The sequence below is a fragment of the Phalacrocorax carbo genome, chromosome 5 (assembly GCF_963921805.1).
Source record: "Phalacrocorax carbo chromosome 5, bPhaCar2.1, whole genome shotgun sequence".
Classification (NCBI taxonomy): Eukaryota; Metazoa; Chordata; class Aves; order Suliformes; family Phalacrocoracidae; genus Phalacrocorax; species Phalacrocorax carbo.
This window is the reverse complement of record NC_087517.1, coordinates 57,995,030-58,019,404: the sequence shown is the minus strand read 5'-3', so window position 1 is coordinate 58,019,404 and position 24,375 is coordinate 57,995,030. Positions and strand designations below refer to the sequence as shown.

Sequence of the window (24,375 nt, the reverse complement as noted above, 5' to 3'; positions counted from 1 at the left end):
AAGTAAACAACCTGAAGAGCATTATTCTCCATTTCAGAACTAAGCCAATATCTTTCCTTCGCTTCTGTGTGCCACCAAAGGTGGGGAAGTGGAATCCACTCTCAGGACTTAGGAAGCAGCAGGAAAACTTTACAACATGGTCAGAGAGTTTTCTGCAGCTGTCAAGCAAACAGCTACTGAGAAGCAGTCACAGATAACCAACATGGGAGCTTTACTCATAACGAGATTATTAATGGCTGTCCTATAAAAGCTGGTCCCTCTAATAGCCTATGTCAGTCATTATTCTGGGAGTTTACGGTGACGGCAAACATGGTGGCTACCTGGATGGCACTGAACGGCGAATGATTCCTTTAGGGTACATTATTCAGTATGTAGGAAACCACTTAAGGACTGATATTCATACACGAAAGCCGTGTCATCTCAACAATGAAATCTGTGAGCCAATCCTATGTTCTCGGCCTCCACTCAAGAATTCTGCTCCTTGGAGAACTGGAGAGGGCTCTACCCCACAAAGCTGTGGTGGACAACCACAACAGGCTCCTGCAGAGGGCAGAGCAGGGCTGGTCAGAGAAAAATCATCCAATTACATTGGTCAGCTCCAGATTTTGAAATCTGACATCCTGAAATTCACATCTGATCTAAATCAGAAAAAAAACAAAAGGATTCAAATTTTCTACCGAACAGCTAAAACACCTACAGAATTGACCCCCTGGCAGCCCCGGGATCTCTAATCCTAAGCCTGTCCACCTGCCTGATTACCAAAATAAGATACATAGAAGGCCCCAATAGCTAGAGTACTGAGTGAGAAGCACAAGAGAAAGGTCATATATTGAGGAACCTGCTCAGGGTAGGAGGTAGGTGGACAAGGAACCAAAGAAACTCCCAAAGGAAATTTGCTCAATAAAACTTTTCCAGGATGAGACTTTCCCCAGCCCACATGGAATTTCCCCCAACTCCCAGAACAGCCATAGCTGGCCACATGCATCCCCCTCACAGTGGCCTCCAGGTGTCACAAGACACCTCACTGCCATTTGTTGCAGGCCCTGTAAACACAGGGACCCCAGCAGTTCACCCACAATTTGCTGAGCTTTAAGGCCCTCAGGTTCCAGGGACGACTGGAAACAAAAGAACCAAGGGCAAAGTATGTGGATGCCCATCTTTGCATGGCGGGGGAGAAGATGTGTGGCTGCAGGAACCACAGAGGAAGAGGAGGTGGCTTCAGATGGTTCGGAGCCCACGGAGATGGATCCACCCACAGGCGAAGGAGAACCAATGGCAGTGGATCCACCTCCAGCATGGCTGCCCTGGCACCCCTATGCCATGCCAGGGCCTCCCTCCATGACACCATGGCAGCAGTGTCGCAGAAGTGCCCGGCACTGCCACCGTACCTGCTGTTAGCTGGGAGGCCCAGCCTCCACACCCAGCCACCCTGTGGGCTCACCCGCTCCATCTCCTGGCATCAGGAACTATTGTGTTGATTGCCACGGGTGGTGTGAGCCTTCTTTCCCATCCTCCATTCCCTCCCTCTATTTAGAAAAAAACAAACATCAATAAACAAAGAAAATATCAGTGAAAATGCTTGCCTCTATTGCTTGGTTCGTTGGCAACTGCATCTGGACTCCTCTGTCCCCTCCCGGACTCCCCACCCCAGGAAAGACACTGATGCGTGGGGTGTGGGCCCAGCCCAGGGCCTTTGAGATGGTGAGGGGCTGGGGCACCTGGCCCACAAGGGCAGGCTGAGGGAACTGCCTCTGGCCATGAGGTGGTGAGACGCTGAGCAGGTTTCCCAGTGAAGCTGTGCATGCACCATCCCTGGAAGTGTTCAAGGTCAGGCTGGCTGGGGCTTTGAGCAACCTGGTCTAGTGAAAGATACCCATCAGCCTCACCTCTGTGCCCAGGAAGACCATGGAGCAAATCCTCCTACAAGCTGTGGCACATGGAGGGTAGGAAGGTGATTCGAGACAGCCAGTATGGCTTCACCAAGGGCAAGTCTTGCCTGACCAACCTAGTGGCCTTCTGTGGTGGAGTGACTGCATCAGGGGACAAGGGAAGAGCTACTGATGTCATCTGTCTGGCCTTCTGTAAGGCCTTTGGCATGGTCACCCACAACATCCCTCTCTCTGTATTGGAGGGATATGGATTTGATGGGTGGATTGTTTAGTGGAGGAGGAATTATCTGGATGGTTGCATCCAGAGCAGAGTGGTCAACGTCTCAGCATCCAGATGGAGACCAGTGATGAGTGGTGTCCCTCAGGGGTCTCTACTGGGACCAGTACTGTTTAATATCTTCATCAACGACATAGTGGGATCGAGTGTGCCCTCAGCAAATTTGCAGATGACCCCAAGCTGAGTGGTGACGCTGACACCCCTGAGGGACAGGATGCCATTCAGAGGGACCTGGACAAGCTCAAGGATTGGTCCCAGTTGAACCTTCTGAGCTCAACAAGGCCAAGTGCAAGGTCTTGCACTTAAGTCAGGGCAACTCCTGGTATCAACACAGTCTTGGGGATGAAGGGATTGAGAAAAGGTGGACACGAGCTGTCAATGTCCACTCGCAGCCCAGAAAGGCAATCGTGTGCTGGGCTGCATCAAAAGAAGCATGGCCAGCAGGTTGGGGGAGGTGATTCTGCCCCTCTGCTCTGCTCTGGTGAGACCCCACCTGCAGTGCTGCATCCAGCTCTGGAGCCCTCAGCACAGAAGAGACATGGACCTGTTGGAGCAGGTCCAGAGGAGGGCCACAAGAATGACCTGAGGACTGGAGCATCTCTCCTATGAGGACAGGCGGAGAGAGTTGGGCTTGTTCAGCCTGGAGAAGAGAAGGCTTCAGGGACACCTTATTGCGGCCTTTCAGGACAAAGCGGGACTATAGGAAAAAAGGGGGCAGACTTTTTAATAGGCCCTGTAGCGATAGGACAGAGAGTAATGGTTTTAAACTCAAAGAGGGTGGATTCAGACTAGATGTAAGGAAGAAATGTTTTACAACGGGGGTGGTGAAACACTGGCCCAGGTTGCCCAGAGAGGTGGTAGGTGCCCCATCCCTGGAAACATTCAAGGCCAGGTTGGACGGGGCTCTGGGCGACCTGTTCTAGTTGAAGATGTCCCTGCTCACTGTGGAGGGGTTGGACTAGGTGACCTCTAAAGGTCCCTTCCAACCCATACTGTTCTATGATTCTATGATAGACCTTTCACCTTTCTCCCTGGCAAGTCACTCCCTTTCAAAGAGACTATTACGTCCAGGTGCTGTGTTGGAAGAAAGCAGCGTTGGAAAGGAGGCAACAGAAGTCAGACTACTGTGAGGCAAAGTGCAACGCCTCTAGCACACAGATGGTAAAATTTTCTCCATTATAAATTTTCTCTGTGTGTGGAGGAGAAAAGTATGCATTATTATAAGGCACTGCAGGTTTTTTTTCTTTTTGTACATTAAGTGATTTTCTCTACAGCTGCGTGTAATCCCAGCCAAGGAAGCTGAACCACCACATGCAAATTTCAGCCTGTGTCAGTTTCCAACCTCCTAGAGTAAAAATTATTGTAGATAGAAAATGAACAGGAGGCAGCAAATGCATAACAAGGAATAATACTCTGGAGAATCTCATATCACAGAACACATTAGGAAAAGGAACAACTATTACTTTTTGGCACAATTTAGGAAAGAAACTAGCTTGTCCCATTAAACCCATATTTCTGTATTCTGACCATACTTAATTTAACCACAAACATGCTGGTATGCATTTTTGTGGTTCAAACTGAGAAAAATGAAGTCCTTTTACATTTACCCTACATTTACAAGTACTTGAAAGTCTTACTTCAAGTAACAGTCTCAACATTGTTACGCAACATACCTCTTTGTTGCATACCAAGATATGTACATTGCATAAATTTTAATCATCTTTGACTTTCGTAAGTATTAACTATGCTCACCACCTTGAATTTATATACCTAGTTTAGCATATCAGCTCTATATATTTCAAATAAGCTAGTCAAATTTAAAACAGGTCAAATATTTTTAATTAGAATATTTTTATTTCTATCTTCATTAAGGATCAGAGTCCCACCTATACTTCTTGACTACTCTGTGATCATTTTTTTTTTTTTTACATCTGACAACCATGAGGTACCTTTCACCTAAGTAAGTGTACTAGAGGAAATTATATTGGGAAGTACAAACAAGACGGCTCTTATGCCACACAACAGGAAGATTTCAGCTATTTAAGCCTCCTACTTCTATCATCAAAATTCTGTCACAAAAATACAATCCAAAACAATACCTGTCTACTCAGAACACTCCAACAGTTAATGGAAATCTACCCTATGATCTTTTGACTGCATTCCTGATGCTTCCTCACACAAGGCTTTAGTTTCCAGGGTTCCAGTGTCTGTTTTGATGCAAGAAAGACTCCAGCAGCTAGAATTATCTGTCTTGATATGAATTGTAAACACACAGGAATCCACCTGGTATGTAGTTTTACGTTCATATCAACTCTCAAGCTAACATGTTAAGCCAGGAAGTCTTTAATGAAATCTTCAACCAAAATCTCATGGCAAATGCAGCACACTCAAAAAACACTTAGTTCACAAGGGCAGTACCAGAAAGCACATGTACATCACAGACAGAAAATTATGGGAAACTACACAAGGTAGAACATATGAAATACAGAGGGATACACCTCAGGATTTTCCCCAGTGTTGTTTCAGATATAGTACATGCCATTAATATTTCAGCAAATAAGAAACCCAAAATGCCCCTGCAATGTGACCTCTAACTGATTAGCAAGTTGCCTTCAGCTGGTTCGCTCAAAAGGTTACCATTTAGTCTAAAAATTACTCTGGATTGCTCTCTCAACACTTTATAATATATTGTGTGGAGCTACAAAGACCTATGTGAAATGCCTTGCTGCAGTGATATATAAATGGAAAAATACAAAAAAAAAAAGGCATTTAACTACTAAGAAGTGGGATGACTTGATAAAAGTAATACATTATCGGCTCTAACCAGCTTGACCTCTCAACAGATCACCGGACAAGATATTATTTCCTCATATTTAACTATATATACATAGATATATGTATATATAAAAAAAAAAATACTGGGAGAGGAGGTCTGGAAAACTACTAGTTTGTGGGTTTTTTCAATACAGTTTGGAAAACTGTCATCATTTACTGGTATAACTCAAATGTTGGATTCTTTCAGCATTGGGCTGTTAATTGATACAGCAATCCTTCCATTCAAGACATAAAATTTTGCTCTACAACACGTATGACACATGCAAGAACGTGCGCTGCCAGCAAGCAATGAGAGTTGAGGGAAAGGCTGTGGCAGAGGAGTCAGGCAGCATGCAGACTCGGAGTTTCAGAGAACTGGGAATTGGTGTCTCTAAAAAGCTTTGGATTTCCAGCTGAAAATCTCCTCTGCTGTATAAAGCTTATAGTTGACACAGTTATCAAACTACTGGAAAATTAAGAGCTAAATATAATGACCCAACTAATTCATATTTCTAACTGCAACTATCTTTTCCAAATTACTGTTCTAGGCTTGAAAACATCTTCACATGAACAGCCTGTGTGGTGCTGTTTGAGAGCCTCCATTGGTCCAACACACAAGGCATTTCAGTCTCCAGAACACCGTTTTCACTATATTTGAGTAAGATTGAAAATAGGGTCTGATACGTGCATAGCACCTGATTTTTAGGGTTCTGATCCTGAACAGGCTAATAAAACTTGTTATTGCTGGACATAAATATGGCTATCTGAGCCCACTCAAATGGCTAAGTATTTGCAAAATAAAAGCTTATAGCATGTGAAATGGTGCCCACCAAAAGAAAAGTCTGATAACAAATCATTAATTTTTATCTTTGTTTCCTAAACTGCTTGTCAAATATTCACCAGTTCTATCAAACAGTAACCAAGAAAAAGAGGGGAAAAAAAGACAAAAAGAACAAGATGCTTTTTCTGATTGTTTTGAAAACGCCTAGGATTTGCACAAACATTTTACACGCAAGAGTAACCTTTTCTTTAAAATAAAGCATGCGTAAGAGAATTAGATTTTTAAAAGTGTGACAACTTTAGGTTTTTTTTTTCTTAAATTGGTAAGCAGCTGTCATCTGTAACTGTAACAACATATCCAAAGGCACTAGGATCAAAAAGATTTCAGCATTTATCCAATCTACTGTTTTTTAAACTGTTCTTACCTGAGTTAAGCATTATTTTTCTCTTTCACCACATGACAATTGCTAAGCAAATAGGGTACCATGTTTTATAAAACAAAGAAGAGCTATCATAAAAAAACCACAATCATTCTTTGCCAGTCATGTACTACTACAGATTTTCAGTATAATTTGGCCTCTCAAGATAGATAAAGGATACAATACCAGCATGATATCCAAGGAATTAAGCAGTGTAATTCTCGTTAAGGTTGTGCCATTAATCCCTGCACAGAATGTCCTGAAAATTTACGGTCAAATGATATATTTCAAGATATTGGTAGAAATTACAGTTCTCTTGCAATCCTATATAATTATAATCTGATTCTAAATCTGCAATTCTAATGGCCATTTTCATGCTAAATACAGATACTGAGAACACTGCAGTTCATCTACCAATGAAGACAAAAATTGTTTCCCTTGTCTTTTTCTTCTCTTTTCTCTAAGATTCAGGCGTATTATTAACCCATAGAAAGACAGAGAAGTTTTTTGGCCGGAAATGACACAGGAAAAATCTGCTTACATAGTTCAGACATACATAAGACATACATACAAAGGGTTTGGGTTTTGGGGGGATTTTTATTCCCTTCTTTGTTTTTTAAAGGAAAGATGATAGTCTTACACTGAATCTCAACTTGTGGATTCAACCTGTGGAGCTTAAATGAATCTTCAATACTCAATTATATTGTGAGAAGCACGGCTTCCAATGTGTTTACAACATGACAAAAACAGCTTCAAGATAGAATAACCAGAATCTAGGTTTTTGTAAATGTCACTTTCTGTGTATTCAGAAAAAGTGCAAATTATTTCTCCATCACAAATGTTCTAATAATAAAATAAAATTTAAAAGTCTGTATAAAACCACCTCCATTTCTAATTTCAAAACCAGCACAGCTTTAGAGAGAGATCACTGATGAGAGCCACACTCTTTGTAGCAGATTTGTTTAAGCATGACATAAACAGGTCCTGAGGTAATCCAAGATACTACAGGTCTTGGATTTTGGGCTTTCCATTTTTCAGCAAAGAAAACAAGCATAATCTAACTTGCTCCAGTGTGTCATTTAAAAAGTCTAGAGATAAACCATCTTTGGTTTTGTGTAACTAAACAGATGACAGCTGAAGTAGATCATATTAACTGCTAAAGAAAGACTATGTTGACAAACAGTACAGAAAAGTTTATCAGCATTTTTTGTGGGTACAAAAAGCACAGTAAAACATACAAACCTATTTGCCAGGAGGCTGTCTTAAGCTTGTGTTTAACTTGTAAAGCAAAGCCTGGAAGATAAGATGTAAAGGGTTTTTATTGAACAAAGAGCTGTTCAGGTGCTGTGGCATCAACCGCAAACTATTACAGGAAAGGGCTTTTCACCATCCTTTTCATATTTTTTTAATATGTGGCTGAAGTTGCCGTTTTAATTATTCCATTTCACCTGCTAGAATGCCTGTTAGCAACAGTTACAGCAAAAGCAATCTCCACTGGAGACTGAAGCGCCACATACACCCTTGTCAGTGGACACGCTTCCAAGCCTGCTAGTTCCCTCCTAGGAAATATTTTCAATTAAAATGTGAGTAAAATATGAATAGAAATATGTGATTATCAGGCTGGTTGCTGATTTTCTAGAACAGGAAGCAATTTATACCATGCAAATAAAATTAAATTCAAAACATTTAGCGCTCTGTCAGAGATTTAAGTTCTCTGTCTCACGTGAAACATATATGTTAACGCTACATTTTGCTTAAAAGTACAAGATAGAAAGCAGTGAACAAGTGTATCTCTGGAAGTCTCAGGACAAGTTCTCATTTCCTCAGGTATTCTGTAATGAAATTTGACCAGAGCACTCAAACTTCAAATTCCTTCACTGAAATTCAGTATGTGGATAATGAAGGGGTTTTGCCTGGTTTCTTAAGGAAAAATGATTTATGCATTCATAATGTCTTTTTTTTTTTTCTTCAGTTGATTAATTTCAATTAAAATTAAAGAGGGATAAATCTTTTCAAGTCCAACAGATTTCATGACGAAGGTGGTGGCAGGGAAGATGTAAAGACCTTAAACAACCTCTCTGTGGAAAGGAAGGTTTCAGGCTCAGCTAATAATATTGAGAGTAATTGATACTGAGAGTAATAATATTGAGAATATTGAGTAATGAAAATCTACATAGGGAAACATTATGAATGACAGCTGTAGGAATTCTGGCTTCAAAAGCTAAATTGATGCTAGGACCCCTTCTTACAGGTATATGCAGAAGATCCCTTCCATCCCCAACACACTGTGAAGAAACTTTACTGGGTACATATTTCTTGTCTGCATATGCATAGTTCTTACTATCTTAATTCAGACTTCTTATAAAGAGCCAAACAGAAATACAAAAGAAATAAAAAAGATAATCTGTTTTAGAGGCAAGAAGAGTGGAAGGTAAAGCAAATATAATTCCTTCCCTGATCTCTCTACTGAGTTTTTATTCTGGAAAAGCCACACTGCTGTATGTGCAGTGTCCCACTCTGTACACAGGGGTAATACGCCTCTGCCTTCGCAGCAGCTCCCAGAGCTCCACGCAAAGCACAGCACGTGAGGATGCGGCACTAGACAAGCAGCACACTACAGCACCACACCAAGGTGCATCCAGACCACTGAGGGACCTGCCACACTAAGGCTCTCGAGCCACAGCCACACCAAAAATCACCAGGTGTGTGCCAGGAAAAGCAGACAACAGTAGGAATAATAAGTAAGCACGTGTTCTCTGAGAGAGAGTAATCTGTATCAGACAAAGCTGGAGACCACTTTTAACCATATCAGATGTAATTAAACCACTTCTGGCACTACAGGAAGCTATCTCCAAATGGATTTGGCAGAAAGTATCATTTTAGCTATTGGACCATTAAAAAAGAGAGTGAAAATAAGATCCCCCCTTTGGGTCTAATCAACATTCATACACCAGCAGATGTTTTTGTACTCCTCTCAGATAAATACATAGGACTGTATCTTCTGGTTTCTTTATGGAACTCTTACCGCCCACCGCACAAAATGTGTAATTGATGTAGCATGTGACCACTTATTTGCAATATTAGAGCTATGAAAAATGTGCAACGCACAGCCTGTGAGTTCATGTTTATTGTAGGATACAAGATCACAAGGTGAGTCATTTCAGCCTGCATGATCATCCACTGCATGTCATTCAGTTTCACTCTGCCAGATTCAGAGGGCTCCATTTTCTTGCTCTTTCAGGACCTAGCCAAAACTGGAACAGGATGAGGAGGATTTCAAACCAAGAATTATGGAGAGAAAGCTGGCTGGCACAAGCAAGCTAGAAACACAAGACATCAACAGCTTCCTCTATGTGACCCTTCAGAACTGTTGATCATTCTGGGGTAGTGTTGCACTGCTCTTATCTTTACATGCAGCAAACTGGGAGCACACAGCATGTTTCTCTGGGCTGCCAGCCTCACAATGGTGACCACAGCAGTGAGCAGAGCGCTGACACTACATGTGCTTGCAAACCATGCTGCTCCCCAGGGAGCACATCTACCCTCCCTTGCTCCCACTTGCTGACAGAAGGACCTCTGCTTGAATCCGAAATCTACTTTAAAAGGACTTTTTATGGCAGTTCCTGGATGGGAGTACGGACCTGAAATCCTGCTCAAATATTTATCTGCTTCATGATTATTAAAAGATTTAATTTAAGAAGAGGTGGAAGAAAATAAGTAAATACTGCCATTGACTTCCTGACAAATTTAACTCAACCCATGTTATGTCCAGGCACTCTCCTAGCAGCACACGCGCTATTCTCCCCAAAACCAATAGCAGCCATTTGACAGCACACTGGACAGAGCACTCAGATCAAATTTCCAGATACAGAGGACTCACACGATAAAGGGAAAGAACAGAGAGACAAGCTGAATAAGTTTCCTTGAGTACTGAGTATCATTAGAATACAGAGGTAGGCATTTTGTGATGTAAAAAGAAAACAAATATCTTTCATTTCACAGAGTAAATAACTTGGGGAATTATTAATAGTGACTTAATAATTGTTAGTCATAGACCTATTCAAATGGAGTGAAAATAAAAAAAAAATAGAAACAATATCGTAGCCATTTTGATGAAAATTTAGCAGCAAGTCATCAAGTGCAAAGTGAAAAGCAAAACCATACAGAACACCATCTTTCTATTTACTATTTATTGCAATATTCAGTCATATTTGGCATTGTTAATCCAAGTCCATAGTAAATGCAATATTGCAGAATTGACTGTAAACTAAAACCCTTTGGGCTGAATTTTCATCCCAGTGCACACAGACTTACTCTGAGGACTCCTCACACTGTCAATTGGGTATATTTACAATTCCTTGTGCAATGCAGTGAAAACTTCTATGCCTCTGACGTATCTTGCATTTTTCTTCAGAATAAGCTTTTTCGGATGGAATGAGGTGTTCTTGACAAAGAACACATGAAAACTGCAACATGTTATATGCTGTTTGTCATTTTGACTAGGCAGCACAATAGCCATTCTCTTCCATTCTCTCTCCACCACATTTAAGTACTTTCAGTTGAAACTTCATATTTTCAAAGAGACTTACTGTTAGGAAATAACGTGAGCAGAGGATCAGAGAGACCCTGAGCACTCTTGAAAATCCAGCCATAGACTCTTCAAGGCTCCCTGTGTAGTATTACATTCCATCCTTTGAAAGGCCTATACCAACCTAGTACTAAAATACAGATATTCTGCATGTATTCTTAAATCTTCTGTTTCAAAATCTTTATATTTTAATGGAATGCAACAATCAATGAACGGGCAGTCCAGCCACTGGATAGTCATTTCCAATGAACTCCTAGTTGCCTTACTATCTTCTTCATTCTTTGTTATGGCTTATACTATTTGGTACCACTTCAATGAAATGATGGCTTTCAGAAATTATAATTTATTGTAAGTAAAATTGATTTTATAAGTAAAATTAATCTTCTAAGCCCTAAAATCTTTCCTTCCAAGTCTAGAGCTCACTGGATTCTTTTGCCAGAAGCCCTTGTAAGAAAATGCCAATTTATCAAATCCAACTCTTGTAAACTCAATGGCCTCCAGAGTTTCAGGAGAAAATTTTGGGGGTTGAGGGGGACAGGCCCAGCCCACACCATCAAATAACCTGAAAATCCAGGCATTTGCATGAGGTATTAGAAATACCTTCCTAAGGAATGAAACACACAGAACAGCGCTGGAATACCTGAACATGGATATCCCACCTTCCAGGCTATGCAAACAAAATTTCACTTTTTTTCCAATAGCATAATCTGGAAATCATTCTGACACAGGGTGCACAGGATTGGAAGACTTTTTTTCCTTCTAATACTACTCAGAACAACCTCTATCTTGCAAAAAGCCTCAAGCATATAGCATTAAATAAATAAGTAACAGAAAGTGCCTGAGTATCAGGAGGGAAGGAGGGAAGGAGGGAAGGAGGGAAGGAGGGAAGGAGGGAAGGAGGGAAGGAGGGAAGGAGGGAAGGAGGGAAGGAGGGAAGGAGGGAAGGAGGGAAGGAGGGAAGGAGGGAAGGAGGGAAGGAGGGAAGGAGGGAAGGAGGGAAGGAGGGAAGGAGGGAAGGAACCTCACAATTCATTTAAATTTCTCCCGTGCTGTTTTTTCTTGATCTTTAAAATCTGTGAGTGATATTCAAGCCCTAAGGAAGTTATTAACAGTTTTTCAAGCAGTGTCAATACTGTCAGAATACTACACTATTTCACTATTTGAAATAGCTAACATTTAAAAGGCATCTTCCAGGATGCCTCAAACTTTCATGATCATGTCACAATCTTTTTGCAGTGGTATGATGGCCCAGTTTCTCTGGGTATCAATATAGTATTCTATAATTAATATATCTGGCATATCCAAGAAGAATTATCCTAGTATTCTGAAAAGCCAGAGCCTAGATTTAGTTGCTTACAGGTGGCTAATGCTCTTAACAGCCAAAAATTAACATTCTTAGTTTAGATCAGATAATGAATTTTAAATTAAAAGTTACACCTCCCTTGTGTACCATGCTGCGATATATACCCAGCTATCTGTAAACAAGCTGACACATATACTGGAAACAATTTTAACTATGGTAGTCCCTAGCTCCTCACAGACTGAAATGCACTGCTCCTCAAAAGAGTAAATCACTCCTGCATTTTAGATGTTGTACAGCTTTCAATATCTATGTTAGCTCATATACAGCTCACCCAAGTGTCTCTCTACTGCACTGCAGTATGCAGCATGGACATACCACAGAGATCAAATACAGAAGGAAAGAATTTAACCAATTCAACAGCAAGCAGAGCTACAGGGTTCTCTGTGTTTCCATCATTGCATAGATTTAACAATATGCAGAGGTACCTGAGTTCTGCCTTAAGGACAGGCAGTAAACCAAAGCTAGTGTTATTCTAGGGCAAGCACAAAAACTTCCTCTAAAACCTTCTACTTACTTTTTAAATCTGCAGCAACAGCCAGTGAATTGATTTAAAATTCAGGAACCTAGAAAAATCAATTATCAAGGTCTAACTGGTGTGTAGAGACACCTTTAATGTTATTTAACATTGCTCTACAGATGCAGCGTCCCAAAAGATGAATTATTTACCCGTATAACTAACCTAAAGTTTTAGGTAGGCATATAAGACTTTGTGCAATCCCTAGGTCTGCAGAAGATTATTTAATGGAAATTCACACTTCTGGCTTGAGTTTTGGGATTTATATCTGCCAAAAATAGTGGGATGCTTTCCAAGGTACAGTAAGTATCTTAGTCTTTCAGTTGCCACTCAACCCGACCTAAACAGTCTAAGTCATTGTCCAGACAAGTTAACTATTCTTTAATTTCTACAATACACCCAGTTATTTCCTGAAATTTTCAGAAGAGAGAATTGCAACATGATGCAATGTTTGGGTTGTGGGGTGGTTTGGGGTTTTTTTTTTTGTATGGTTTGTTGTTGTTGTTTTGTTTTGTTACTGCAGACAAGTGAAAATACTGCTGTAGAAGTATCGGTTAGCAACAACCTGCTCTGGAAAAAACAGAAACCAATTTTCCTTAGGCTTCTTGCTGTGGCACAGGTACCATTAATGGAAATACCTAGCCTTTACCCATTTTGTTTTCAAACTGATACCAAATTCAAAAGACAGACCTGTTTTGATCCCTTACCTAAACATGGATCAAATACTGACATATCTGTATTTCACTTGCAGATACAATTTCCAACTTAGTCATAATTTGAAGTTAATCAAGGAATTTCTTCATCTTGTATTTTGTCACCTGCAGCTAGTTAGAACTGTGATTACAATTAAAATTACCATTAAAAACGTCATGCTGTGGTTTCATTACCTGTGTCAAATGAGTTATATTAATTACAAACTATGATTTTCACAGACTTGTGTTAATGTGCATCTCAACAGGAACCACTGAAATCTGTAATTCAAGACTTAATTTTGGTAAACATCTGAGAACTCAAGCTAAAACTCAACTTCATGAAAGAATGACTTGGTTACTTGTATTGTCAGAGAGCAAGGTAAGTGTGTTGCTCACAATGTGCACTCACACATTCATATTAATGTATTATAGATCGCTTGCCATTATTTGCTCAGCTAGAACCTGAGCTCAGAGAAGGTCATGCAAGAAATCCAGTTCCTTTTTAAGTCAGTATAAAGGTTTTTGTGGTACCTCTTTGCGACCGCTTCCTGCAAGCAACCACACAACTACATGTAAGGCAGGGGGTGGTGTTAAGACTGCAGCATCCCTGCCTCCAGGTATAAGGACAGTAGTCTGACTGCACACAATCGGCATCCAAAATCTGCAAAGCTCTTGTACTGGCAGAAGCAGTTACTATCCTCTGCTGTATAAGGCCCTACTGCATTTCCCCAAAGGAAGTACTTTAAACTGGGTCACTTTTTCCCTTTATGGATAAATAATAGATAAATCTGTAATCTCCCAATGTATTAGCAACCCAAAAGTATGAAAGCTACTTCTGCTGTAATCACTGAAAGGGAAAGTAAAACTATATTTTAGCTTCTTATTAATGTAAAAGAAACAAATGCAAATACATCTAGTAAATAATTTAATTACAGAGCAAACAGAACATTTAAGGACCTTCCTAAATGTCACAAAGGTACACAGTAGCCAATCTGCAATACATCCACGGTTACTGAACACATACAAAGCAAAAAAAAAAGCTACGTTGCTATCAAGTAATAAATAAAACAAGCTGGTATAAGACAGCTATGTCAGAAAAAAAAAAAAAAAAAAAGGTTTCATCTTTTATCACATGTATTCATTCTGTTCCAAAATAGTTACTCCAATCTTTCCACCTTCTCCCATAGTTACCTTCGCGTGCTCTACACAGCCTTCTCTGGGAGCACGCTGCCTTATCTACTTAAGTCACTATCCCCTTCCTTCCTATTTTCTTAAGAACAAGATAGCCAAAAGAAGCTGATGATCATATATGTCTGTAACAAAAATGAAAGTAACAAGAAGTATGACACCAATCACCCTGATCTTTTTGCTTATGTTTTGTGCCCTTTTGTACCTATCTCCTAAACTGACAATTCTTCAGACTGATGACTGTCTTCTTGTATACCTGCATAGTATTGACATTATACAAACAAAAACAGAGCCCAGAGAGGTGCTATATTCTCAGCTGAGAGTCCTCAGAACTTGCTGGTATCATCCTGCCACTAAATCATGATAAAAGAGATTGCAAAACTGCAGTTCTTCAATTCACCACCAGCACCCCTTTGCACCGAGAAGGGCACCTCCTAATCCCAGTTACTAGCCTTCATACACTGCAGTAACAAAAGCTTCAGCAGTAAGTGAGATATAAAATAAAAACTGATTTTAACACCCAAGCTTAAAGCAATAATATTTGAATAATCTAGTGCAAATTCTGAAATTAGTTCTCGATAATCTGAAAAAAAAATCAGTTTAAAAAAACTGCAAATGGTACGAACTACTTAAGTAATACAATGAGAAGTTGGGATGGATTTATTCAAAAGTTACAAACAATAAAATACAAACTAAAGAGCAAATATTTACAGAGAAGGGTACCTAATAGCTGGCAAGACAGAATCCTATTTTCATGAATAATCTCAAAGTGGGGAAGAGAGACAAAAGCAAAAAGAGGCAACAAGAGTAAGATGTAGGGACAAATGGCAAAAAGAAATCTGTTCATAAAGAACAGAAAAGCATGAATTAGAAAATAAGTCATTAGTATGAGGGGAAGGGGAACAAGGAGGAAGTGTGAAAATAATCTAGCTCTCTAGAATGGCAATTTTTAATTACTAATAAAAAGTACCACCTTCCAGAAAAACTGCTGCTTGCCTGTCTAAATGGATGCTGCTTTAAGTCCAAAAACCCTCAGGTCTAAAAGTCAAAACCATCTGACTCAGGGAACTGCAAGAGAAGACATAACATTTCATATCCACTTCCCGGCTGTGATCCAAATCTGGCACAGACAGCTTGTAAATGGCTGTCACTGCCAGAAACCTGCAAATGATCGTCGCTAGCAGAAAACCACTGGCCTATCAAGAAATGAGTTTTAGTCTCAATCTGGATGTTGATACTGCAAAGGTGGTCGGGGTCACAATACTATGCGATGGTGCAGCTGCTTATCTGTCATACGGCCAAAAGCGCTCCACTGCAAGAAGTGGCAAAGCGCCTTCGGTCCCTTACTTAAATCCACCTTTGGCATACTGCAAAGCACAGGACAACTAGGTTTCACTCTCAGCTCTGCTGCTGATCTCCCTTGAGCCTTGTCCCATTTCCATTTAAGCCATTTCCCCGCAACTTCCACAGGTCTCTATTTCCATCGCTGGTAAAACTGAAGTGATTCTTTATTTTCCTTGCCTCTCTTTTCTGCCTGGTTGATTTAGGCTATCAGCTTCAGAGTAGTAATTGCCTCTGATGATGTGCTTGTACAGCTCCCTAACACTGATGCTGGGAAGAACAGGACTTTGATCTCTGCTGGAGTCTCTATGCACCACAGCAGTAACATCCTGTATAAGAGCACAGACCCCAACTAAGGGAGACCTCTAACTTAAACGTTTTAAAAGCACATGACTAGACCAATTTTATACATTGCAATAACCTGATACAAGACAGCCTAATTTAGAGCAAAGGAGATATACGCTCTTTGTACCCTTTTCTTTAGAAAAAGCGGCGCACTCATAAATTATCAATGCCATTCCCCACAGCAGGCAGCTGAGAGCGAGCTTGCCTGCATTGCGATGCTCTCAGTCACAAACTGCACCTTGCAGCACAGCAAGTACTCTACCTGCGCTGCTGCCTTTAGAATGTTGAGGCTTAAAGGTATATATTATCCCAATACCTCAAATAAATGCATAGACAAATGTGTGGGACACCCTTGGTCTTCAAGCCTCTTCCTGTTCCAGGACTTGTTTACACATCACACTTTCAGAAATCTTCTTAGCTGCTCTAATTGCCATGATTCATGAATTTACAACACAGCTGTGCTCCACAATTTTCATCCAACTGTAATCCTTCACTTTGCAAATAAATAACTAGTGACTCCTTATAGCTGCAATATCTAAGCACAACCTTAAAACTTCAGAGCAAATTCATAAGAACTACAAAAAATTGAGCATAATAAAAAGTGCAACAAATAAAGTAATGCATATTATTGCCATCATCATGTACATATCAAGACGTATTATGCCACTCTAAATGCACACTGTGTATTCTGCTTTAGACAGCGCCCTCCGCACAGAGCGCCAGACCCCCGCAGCAGAGTTCATGGGCTCCCCTTGGGCTGCGGCAGGTTTATCCGCACACACCAAGCCTCAGTAGAATTGCACAGACCCTTTGCAGAGAACTCTAGGGACTTGGGGCAAATTTATTCCTATGTGGACTGCACTCTTCAGCTGACAGTCTTTATATATTGCTCGTTAAATAGGTTAGATGGTTTTGTAAATGCTGCTTCTTAAGTTATAGTATTAAGATTTATTGTTTAAAAAGTGAAAAATCTAAGAACAAACTATAATAATAGGGACTGGGTCCTTACTGTGACGAGTACATTGATACTTTTATCTTAGCTAGCAACAGTTTCATTTAACTATAGTTACATACAAGACACACCAATACAAAAAAAAAGGAATACATTAATTTCAGAAATTCTATAAATAAGAAATGAGTTCAGGAAAAAGATATGAAACTGAAACATATTTTTGAACAAAAAACCCCTAAACTCCTATGAACCTGTAATGATTCCCAGATACTTCTGCTTTGTATTTTCTACTGGAAACTGCTAAAGGATACCAAAGGAAAACACTACTGTGCTTGAGACCATAATTCCTAAAGAAGCTACATCTTACTCTTAACTGCCATCAGGAGCCACCTTTGGGGCTAGGAACAGCCACATGAACTGCAACTCTTTTTTTTTCCTTGAGTCTAAACTATTTTGATCCTTTATAATAAAGGACAGAAGCATTGTTAAAAATGCATTCAGTTTAAAAAATAATTCCTAGCTTGTTGTACCTGGTATGTAGCTTCATATGAGTAAGTGCTTAACAGTATACTTGAATTTCTATCTACAAAATAGTTCCATGAAAATATTTACTTTAGAAAATAATCTCTCCATTGTATTTTATAACATTAGCAAACTCAAATCTCTTAATCCTATGACTATTAGTGTTTCAAAGGCATAATACACAAGAGAAGACGACAAGACATTAAGGGCAAAATGCCGAAATGGCATACTCACAAATAGTACGCATCTTTTATCCAGCTCAGCATGAACAAGCTAGCACTGACACTGAAAGTATTGCCTACTATTTTTTGTTAACTCACCTAAAGTGTTCTCAGCATCTTAAAAGTGGAAGCATAATCTGTTTTGTGAGTTTTGGACATGCAGGTGGATTGCTTAATGTGTTGTACACGACACACGCAGAACAGATTCCCTCTGGCTCATTTCACTTGTAAAGGAAAGTATGACATTTTACTAAAGAAAAAACCCACTTCTCTGCTTGAATTAATTCAGGTACGTAGCTGCAAATACATTTGATTGCTAGGAGAATAATGCAGGTTTATGAGACATGCTACCATTTTGAAGTCCGTGCCAAAGTTGAAACAGCTTCGCCAAGCTCAGAGAAGGGCTTGCAGCATTTTTGAGCACGCTGTACATGGGTGCTGCTCAGGCTATGTCCCATACATCTTTACAGACCTCAGCATGCTCAACAACCTGTGCTCCGACCCCCACACTCGCAGCGGTGGCATTGTTGACTGTCACATGCCACCCAGGCCATGAAGAAGGTGGGGAACAGGCCTCCAGGCTTTGAGAGTCAGCAACCGTTGAACTCACTACAGTAAACAGGAATCTGAAGCAACAGAGCAGATAAGTATGGGGCATTTTGCTCCCAGAGAGAAGATGAATGACCCTACCACAGTGTGCACATCAGGCCTCTTCCTCTTCCGTGTATTTCACTCCTACAAAATGGTACTTTGACCTAATTTACTAATAAAGTGTTTTCATATGTAATCTCAGTCACATATGTATTCAGAAACTATTGTTTCTGGGGTAAGTACGCTCAGGGGATCCTGGAGGATGCATTAAACGAGTAAGTTCAATGAGATTTGCAACTCAGGAGTTAGCTCTGCAGGCTGAAAAATAAGTCAATTTCTTGAGAACTCTATGTTAGAAGCCTAAACAAAGACACGTCAGAGCATAAGCATGGTTTGCTTGCCTTTTCATTTGGGGCAGTCCTCACAGTTTCTGACGATAAACGTATAGTTAACATTGGAGAATAACATTATATTAGAAAAGACATGAGTGTCATCAGATCTGTGTTTCTCTGAAGATCTACCACTTTGTCCCCCTTTGCTTCTCTGAACTGCACTGAGCAGAAAGAGACGTTTAACTTCCTTCTTCAAGGCCACTGCTACAAAACCCCTTACCAAACTGCTGGCACTGGCCTCTGCAGAGGCAGACAGTGAGAGAACGGACAACCAGCTACTCTGCTGCTGGGAAGAGCCATGAACAGCTCTTCTTCTAGTATTTGTGCCTTCTCTACATGGCATCACATTGCATCAGAATGCATCAGCTAGTCATTTTTGAAGACTTATTGACTTATTCCCTATGTCTTTTAAAAACACATGGTCTGAAAGAGCTATTGGAGAGAGTATAGCAATATTGTCAGGTTCATCACAACCAGTTTTCTCTCCTTCTGATTCTTCTACTGATTAGAACTATTACACACATGGATTAAACCAGCAGACTTCCACTTGTGCAACCATCGTTTTGTTTTTTTCTCTATATTACAGAATAATACTTATTTTTGTTGCACTCATTGTGGCATACAGTTGATACAAATATTGTTATTTAGAATGGGACAAACTACAACTGACCTGATTAAACAGCTGTCTTTGTTTTAAAATGCACTCTGTAAACATTTTTAATTTCATTATTCTCTAAAAAAAAAGTTTACATTACTCTGTCTACCTTGATTTATTTACAACCAAATGAATGAAACAAACATGCTTTGCTGTCTTGTCCAGAACACCTTTTTAAAACACCCGTGATTTCCTTCTGCAGTAATTCAGACTGAACAGGAGACTTCGATGAAAACTGAAAAAAACCCGTAACGTTAACGTCACTCCCTACAGCAGATTCAGCAATGGCTTTACTGCCGTGGCGAGCACAGCCCATCCCATCCCGCCGGAGCTAAGCCCCTCTGGCTCGCGCTCCCCTCGTACCGGCAAGTCAGGAACAAACTATTCTCTTATTCCAGCAGCAAACGCTCCCGCTCCAAAACCGGGCGCTCGCGGCAGGCACGGGAAGGGCTCCGCCGCGCCGACCCCAGCACGGCAAGGCGGAGGAGGGCGGAGCGGCGCCGGCCGGGGGTGGGGGGGCTCCGCGGGGCTGAGCGGGGCCCCGCGGGTCTCCGCGCCTCCCGGGGCCGGGGCCGGGTGCCGCCGCCCGCTGGCGCAGGGGGCTCTCGGGCAGCAGCGGCCGCGCGGCGGCTCCCGTAGCTTATGGCAACGGCGGAGCCAATGGCAGCCGCCCGCCGGGCGCTGCCATGGCGATCCCGCTCCTCGCCATGGCGGCACCACCGGCCGCTCCGCTCCGTGCCCGCCCGCCGCCCCGCGGCAGGGGCAGCAAGCGCCCCGCCAGCGCCCGGCGGGGCCGCGGTCCCCACGACCAAGGGACGACGGCCGCCACCGACGGCGCAGCGCTCTGCCCGCTGCCGCCCGGCCCGCCGCGGGGCTGTGGCGGAGGCAGGGCGGAAAGCTCCCCCGCTCCGGAGTGAGCGCGGCTCTCCCAGCCGCGCCCCCTCCCCGCCCGCTGCGGGCCTGACAGCTGTCGCCAGGGTCCAGCCCCTGAACTTCGCGGAGCGGGACTGGACCGAAGTTGGGAGGCGGGACCGGGGCCCCGCTCCGAGAGCGCCCACCAGCCCGCAGGCACGGGACCTGCCGCCTCCCTGCCGCGCCCCGGGCAGGCTCCGGCCGCCGCGGCCCCGCCGCCGAGACAGGGGTTCCGGCGGCGGCGACTCCCCGAGCCCGCCGCGGGACAGCGGCTCCAGCCCAGGTGCAGCCCCCGTCCCTCCGGCCGCCCTCCGCACCCGCACCGCCGCCGGGCACCCCCGCCCCTACCTATAAGGGATCCAGTCCGCCTGGTGCCTTGAAGTCATCTCTCCCCGGCGACGCTGCCCAGAGCCGAGGAGGGGGACGCGGCCGCTTCTGCCCGAGTCGGAACCCGCCACAGCGCGGGCAGCATCCTCCGTCCGGGGCGGGGGCGGACGTCGCGCCGGTTATCCCGGCAGCGGCCGCAGAAACATCCCCCCGGGGAGGGCTCCCAGTGGCGGGCCGGGCTGCATGGGGAGGGGGGCGGCCGGGGGCAGCGGGAGGCGGCTCCCAGCCCTTCCTCCCTACCCGGAGCGGCGGCGGAATCGGGCACCGGCGCGGGGGAGGGGGGCGCGGGAGGGGGCGGAGGAAGGGCCAGCGGCGGGCAGGGAAAGGCAGGGCAGCAGCACCGCGTCCCCGCTGCCGCTACCCGCCCGCCCCCCCGCTGCCGCCGCTGCTGCCGCGCTGAGGCATCGCCCGGGCGAGGCGTGCCGGGCCGAGCCGCCCTCCGTGGCGGGCCCGCCCCTGCCCCGTCAGTCGCGCCGCCACTGGGCATGTGCGCGGCGCCGCGGCCGGCGGGGGCCGGGCACGGTTCGGCGTGCCTCGCGCCGCCCCCGCGGAGGGCAACGGCCGGGCCCTGAGGCGGCTAACGGCCGCCCTCACGGCGGGTGGCGATCGGGCCCCGAGGTGGGTAACGGCCTGGCAGCCGGCTGAGGGGGGGAGAGGCGCGAGGAGAGCTCAGCCTGCACTTAGGCTTGTCTCATTCCAGCCCTGCGGGCAAAATACATAAATTTCAGCAACTCGACCCAAAATGGCCGAGGAGCCACGGCCTAGAGGCTGTCGGTAAAACCTTAATGCGGCCTTTAAGGGAAAATTCATGTTTTCTATTCACCGACACCGATCTGGCGCCTTGTGGTGACACGGAGCAGCTGGGACACGGTGGCTGCAGCCCCCTCTGCCAGGCCTGGAGCGGCTGCGAGCACCAGCAGCTCTCCCAGGGAAACCATGGCGGAAGGCTAAAGCTGGCTTGGAGCAGAGCAAAGTCACGGCTCCCTGAAGAGCCCAGCTTCACCAGTGTAGCAGAACGCCACCATCCACTCATCCCAGAAAAACCAGCTCTGTTTCAGTTCTGCTCCAGCTGTACAGCGCAGCAGAAGTTACACCCATTTACACAATTGACCATGTAAATCCCTCCTCCTTCCCTTAGTCTGTGTGAGACTATATGCTTACAGAAGCAGTTCCTGACTTAGTGGAAAAAACATGATCTGAAAGAAGGAATTGGTGAAAGATGGGGTTGATGAAAAATACAAATCTATTTGCTTTGAATACTGGCAATCTGGCCTTCAGTATTTCAGAAGTTGTTACCTACATCAAAACTGTACAGGGTATGGAATAAAGGTTTAAAGAAAAGACTCTTAGGAGTTAGCTGAAGTCACCTTTTTGCACAGAACAGGCGTTGTGGAATAAACCATCAAAGAGTTAAGTGTGGCACCCACTATACCATGGAAAGGCTGAGACAGAGAGGGACACCTAAGTGACAAAGACATAAAGCTCTGAGCTGCTAAGCCATCTCTAAGTTGCAGTGTTGGTCTTGATGGTGTGAACTCATGGAAGAAGGGTACGGTACAGATTATGCCATTGCAAAGTATTGGCAGAAATAGAAGGAAGGATGGATGATTAAGACTGTGGAAAGGTGTATATCTGAGCAGAGAGTGAAAAAATTTCACCTGAAAAAATGGACAGAGTTTAAAAGTAAGTGTCTAGAAATAGTAGGGCAGAACAGCAGAAAAAGACCTTTCATTCTCCTGGTTTTATAGCATGAAGGACAAGGAAACAGTATTATAATATGGCAAATCAGAGTTCACCACCAAAGAATATGGCTGGGGCCAGGAAGAAAGCAAGAGTCAACAGAAGATGGCAAGCTTAACAGATAAGAGAAATGTTACCATATTGTTTACTGTCATGAACACTTGAGAGGCTATTTTGCTTTAAAGCCAGAAACTGGAACTTAAAAGATTTTCAAGAAGTCGAAATGAGATCTATCTTTAAGGAAGAATTATCTCACATCCATGTGGATAAGATAATTTGCTGCTTCTTTGACCAGCATCAGGCACTGAACTTGACGGACCTCTATTCCAGTCGGGCACAAACTGGAACTGTAAACCAATGGGCTTCACCACCACCTGGCAGTGTCATTAGTGTGAGGAGGCAGCTGCAGGAGGGAGATCCCATCTCCCAGTACTAAGATGCATGCTTTTTAAGCATGCCTATTTACTGAGGCTTCTGTAGAAAAGAAGAAAGGAAAGATGAAAACTAGAAGAGTTTCATGTCTTCAGAGTCAAAAGCTCTCAAGACTGATGATCAGAATATCTATTTTCAAAAAGCTGTAAGTGTAAAGTCTGATAGATGAGCTAATGCACACACATCAAAAAGATGCCTCTGAACCTTTAGCGGTATGAAATATGGAAGTGCTTTACTGACATTTAAACAGCCCAAGACGATGTTTGCATTAACAAATACAAAGCATTGGGGGTTACTAGGTGTTCAAAATGGGAGACTCTCAGGGTGTCCTGGAAGATGGGGGTGTGCAGAGCATAATGTCCATCTAGGGAGGGCTGACACAGAGGAGAAGAAAGATCAGAAAAATGGTATAGGGCGAGGGGAAAAACATTTCCTTGATGTTTTGTCTGCTTTTGTAGGGTTTACTTATGCCCCAGCCTATTCCTCATCCTCCCGCACCAGTGTTCTCCCTCATCCCTTTACTGTCTTAGGTCACTTGCTTGTATAATGCCTCACTTTCCAGCTTCAGTTCTTTCTCCCTAGCAGTGCTCTGCCCCCATTTCTGAAAAAAGTGAGATGAGCAGAAAGGTGAATACCAGCCCTCCACAGCTGGCAGCGTTAAGGGCAGGGTTACTGCACATGTCTAACTCTGAGCAAGGTCCCAACTCACCAGTCTCCTATGGCTGTCACTCTGCTTTGTCTACATGGCACACAGAGCTAATTCTGAATGACAGGGCAAGAGTTAAAGAGAAATTCTTGCCAGGAGGATGACCAAGGTGTTCATTTTGCTGTGTAACAAGACTCAAGATTGCCCTTGAGGTGCAGATCTGTTCACTGACATTTCTAATAATTTTCAGCAGCTCAGAGAAGACCTGGCTTTTGCGGATGCCAGTTTCCCCAAGTACTACTACAACAAAAACTAGGAAAAAAATACCAGCATGTAACAAATAACCCTTACATGCAGTGATGATTTCTAGGTGCTATCTGTAAAGGGAATTGCACTTCTCAAAAGGCATGCTTAATTAGTTTCAGATATCCACCTGATGGGTAAGGTAGTATGTTAGAAAAACAGTGCTTTAAAGGTTCAGGGACTGATACCTGAAAGAGATGGAAAGCAGCAACATAGATGCAAAGCTAACTCCTCCGCTGCCAAACGTGTCTCACTGAGTGCTGTCTTCCTCTGTGTACAGTGTGCTACCTTTCCAATTATTCCTATTTTGTCCTCTATGTAAAGTAAGTGTCCTCCTAATACATTTTTTGATTGAGAGGATGAATAATACAACGATATCTAACAGTTGAAAACACCTGCATTTGCAATTGAA

General features: G+C 43.3%; 1 protein-coding gene across 6 annotated transcripts in view; it reads right to left on the bottom strand.

Annotated features, from left to right (window-relative positions):
- TUB (TUB bipartite transcription factor) overlaps positions 1-21,271 on the bottom strand; it is an 85,236-nt gene extending 63,965 nt beyond the window's left edge. Inside the window, exon 1 of one of the 6 annotated variants that reach the window (XM_064452650.1) lies at positions 20,804-21,271. In XM_064452650.1, the coding sequence (XP_064308720.1) occupies positions 20,804-20,841 (38 nt within the window). In that variant the 5' untranslated portion in view covers positions 20,842-21,271. Of the gene's footprint in view, positions 1-19,906; positions 20,464-20,803 lie in introns of those variants that run through there. The other 5 variants (XM_064452649.1, XM_064452648.1, XM_064452653.1 and 2 more) reach the window with 5 other exon arrangements.
- Positions 21,272-24,375: the final 3,104 nt, after the last annotated feature.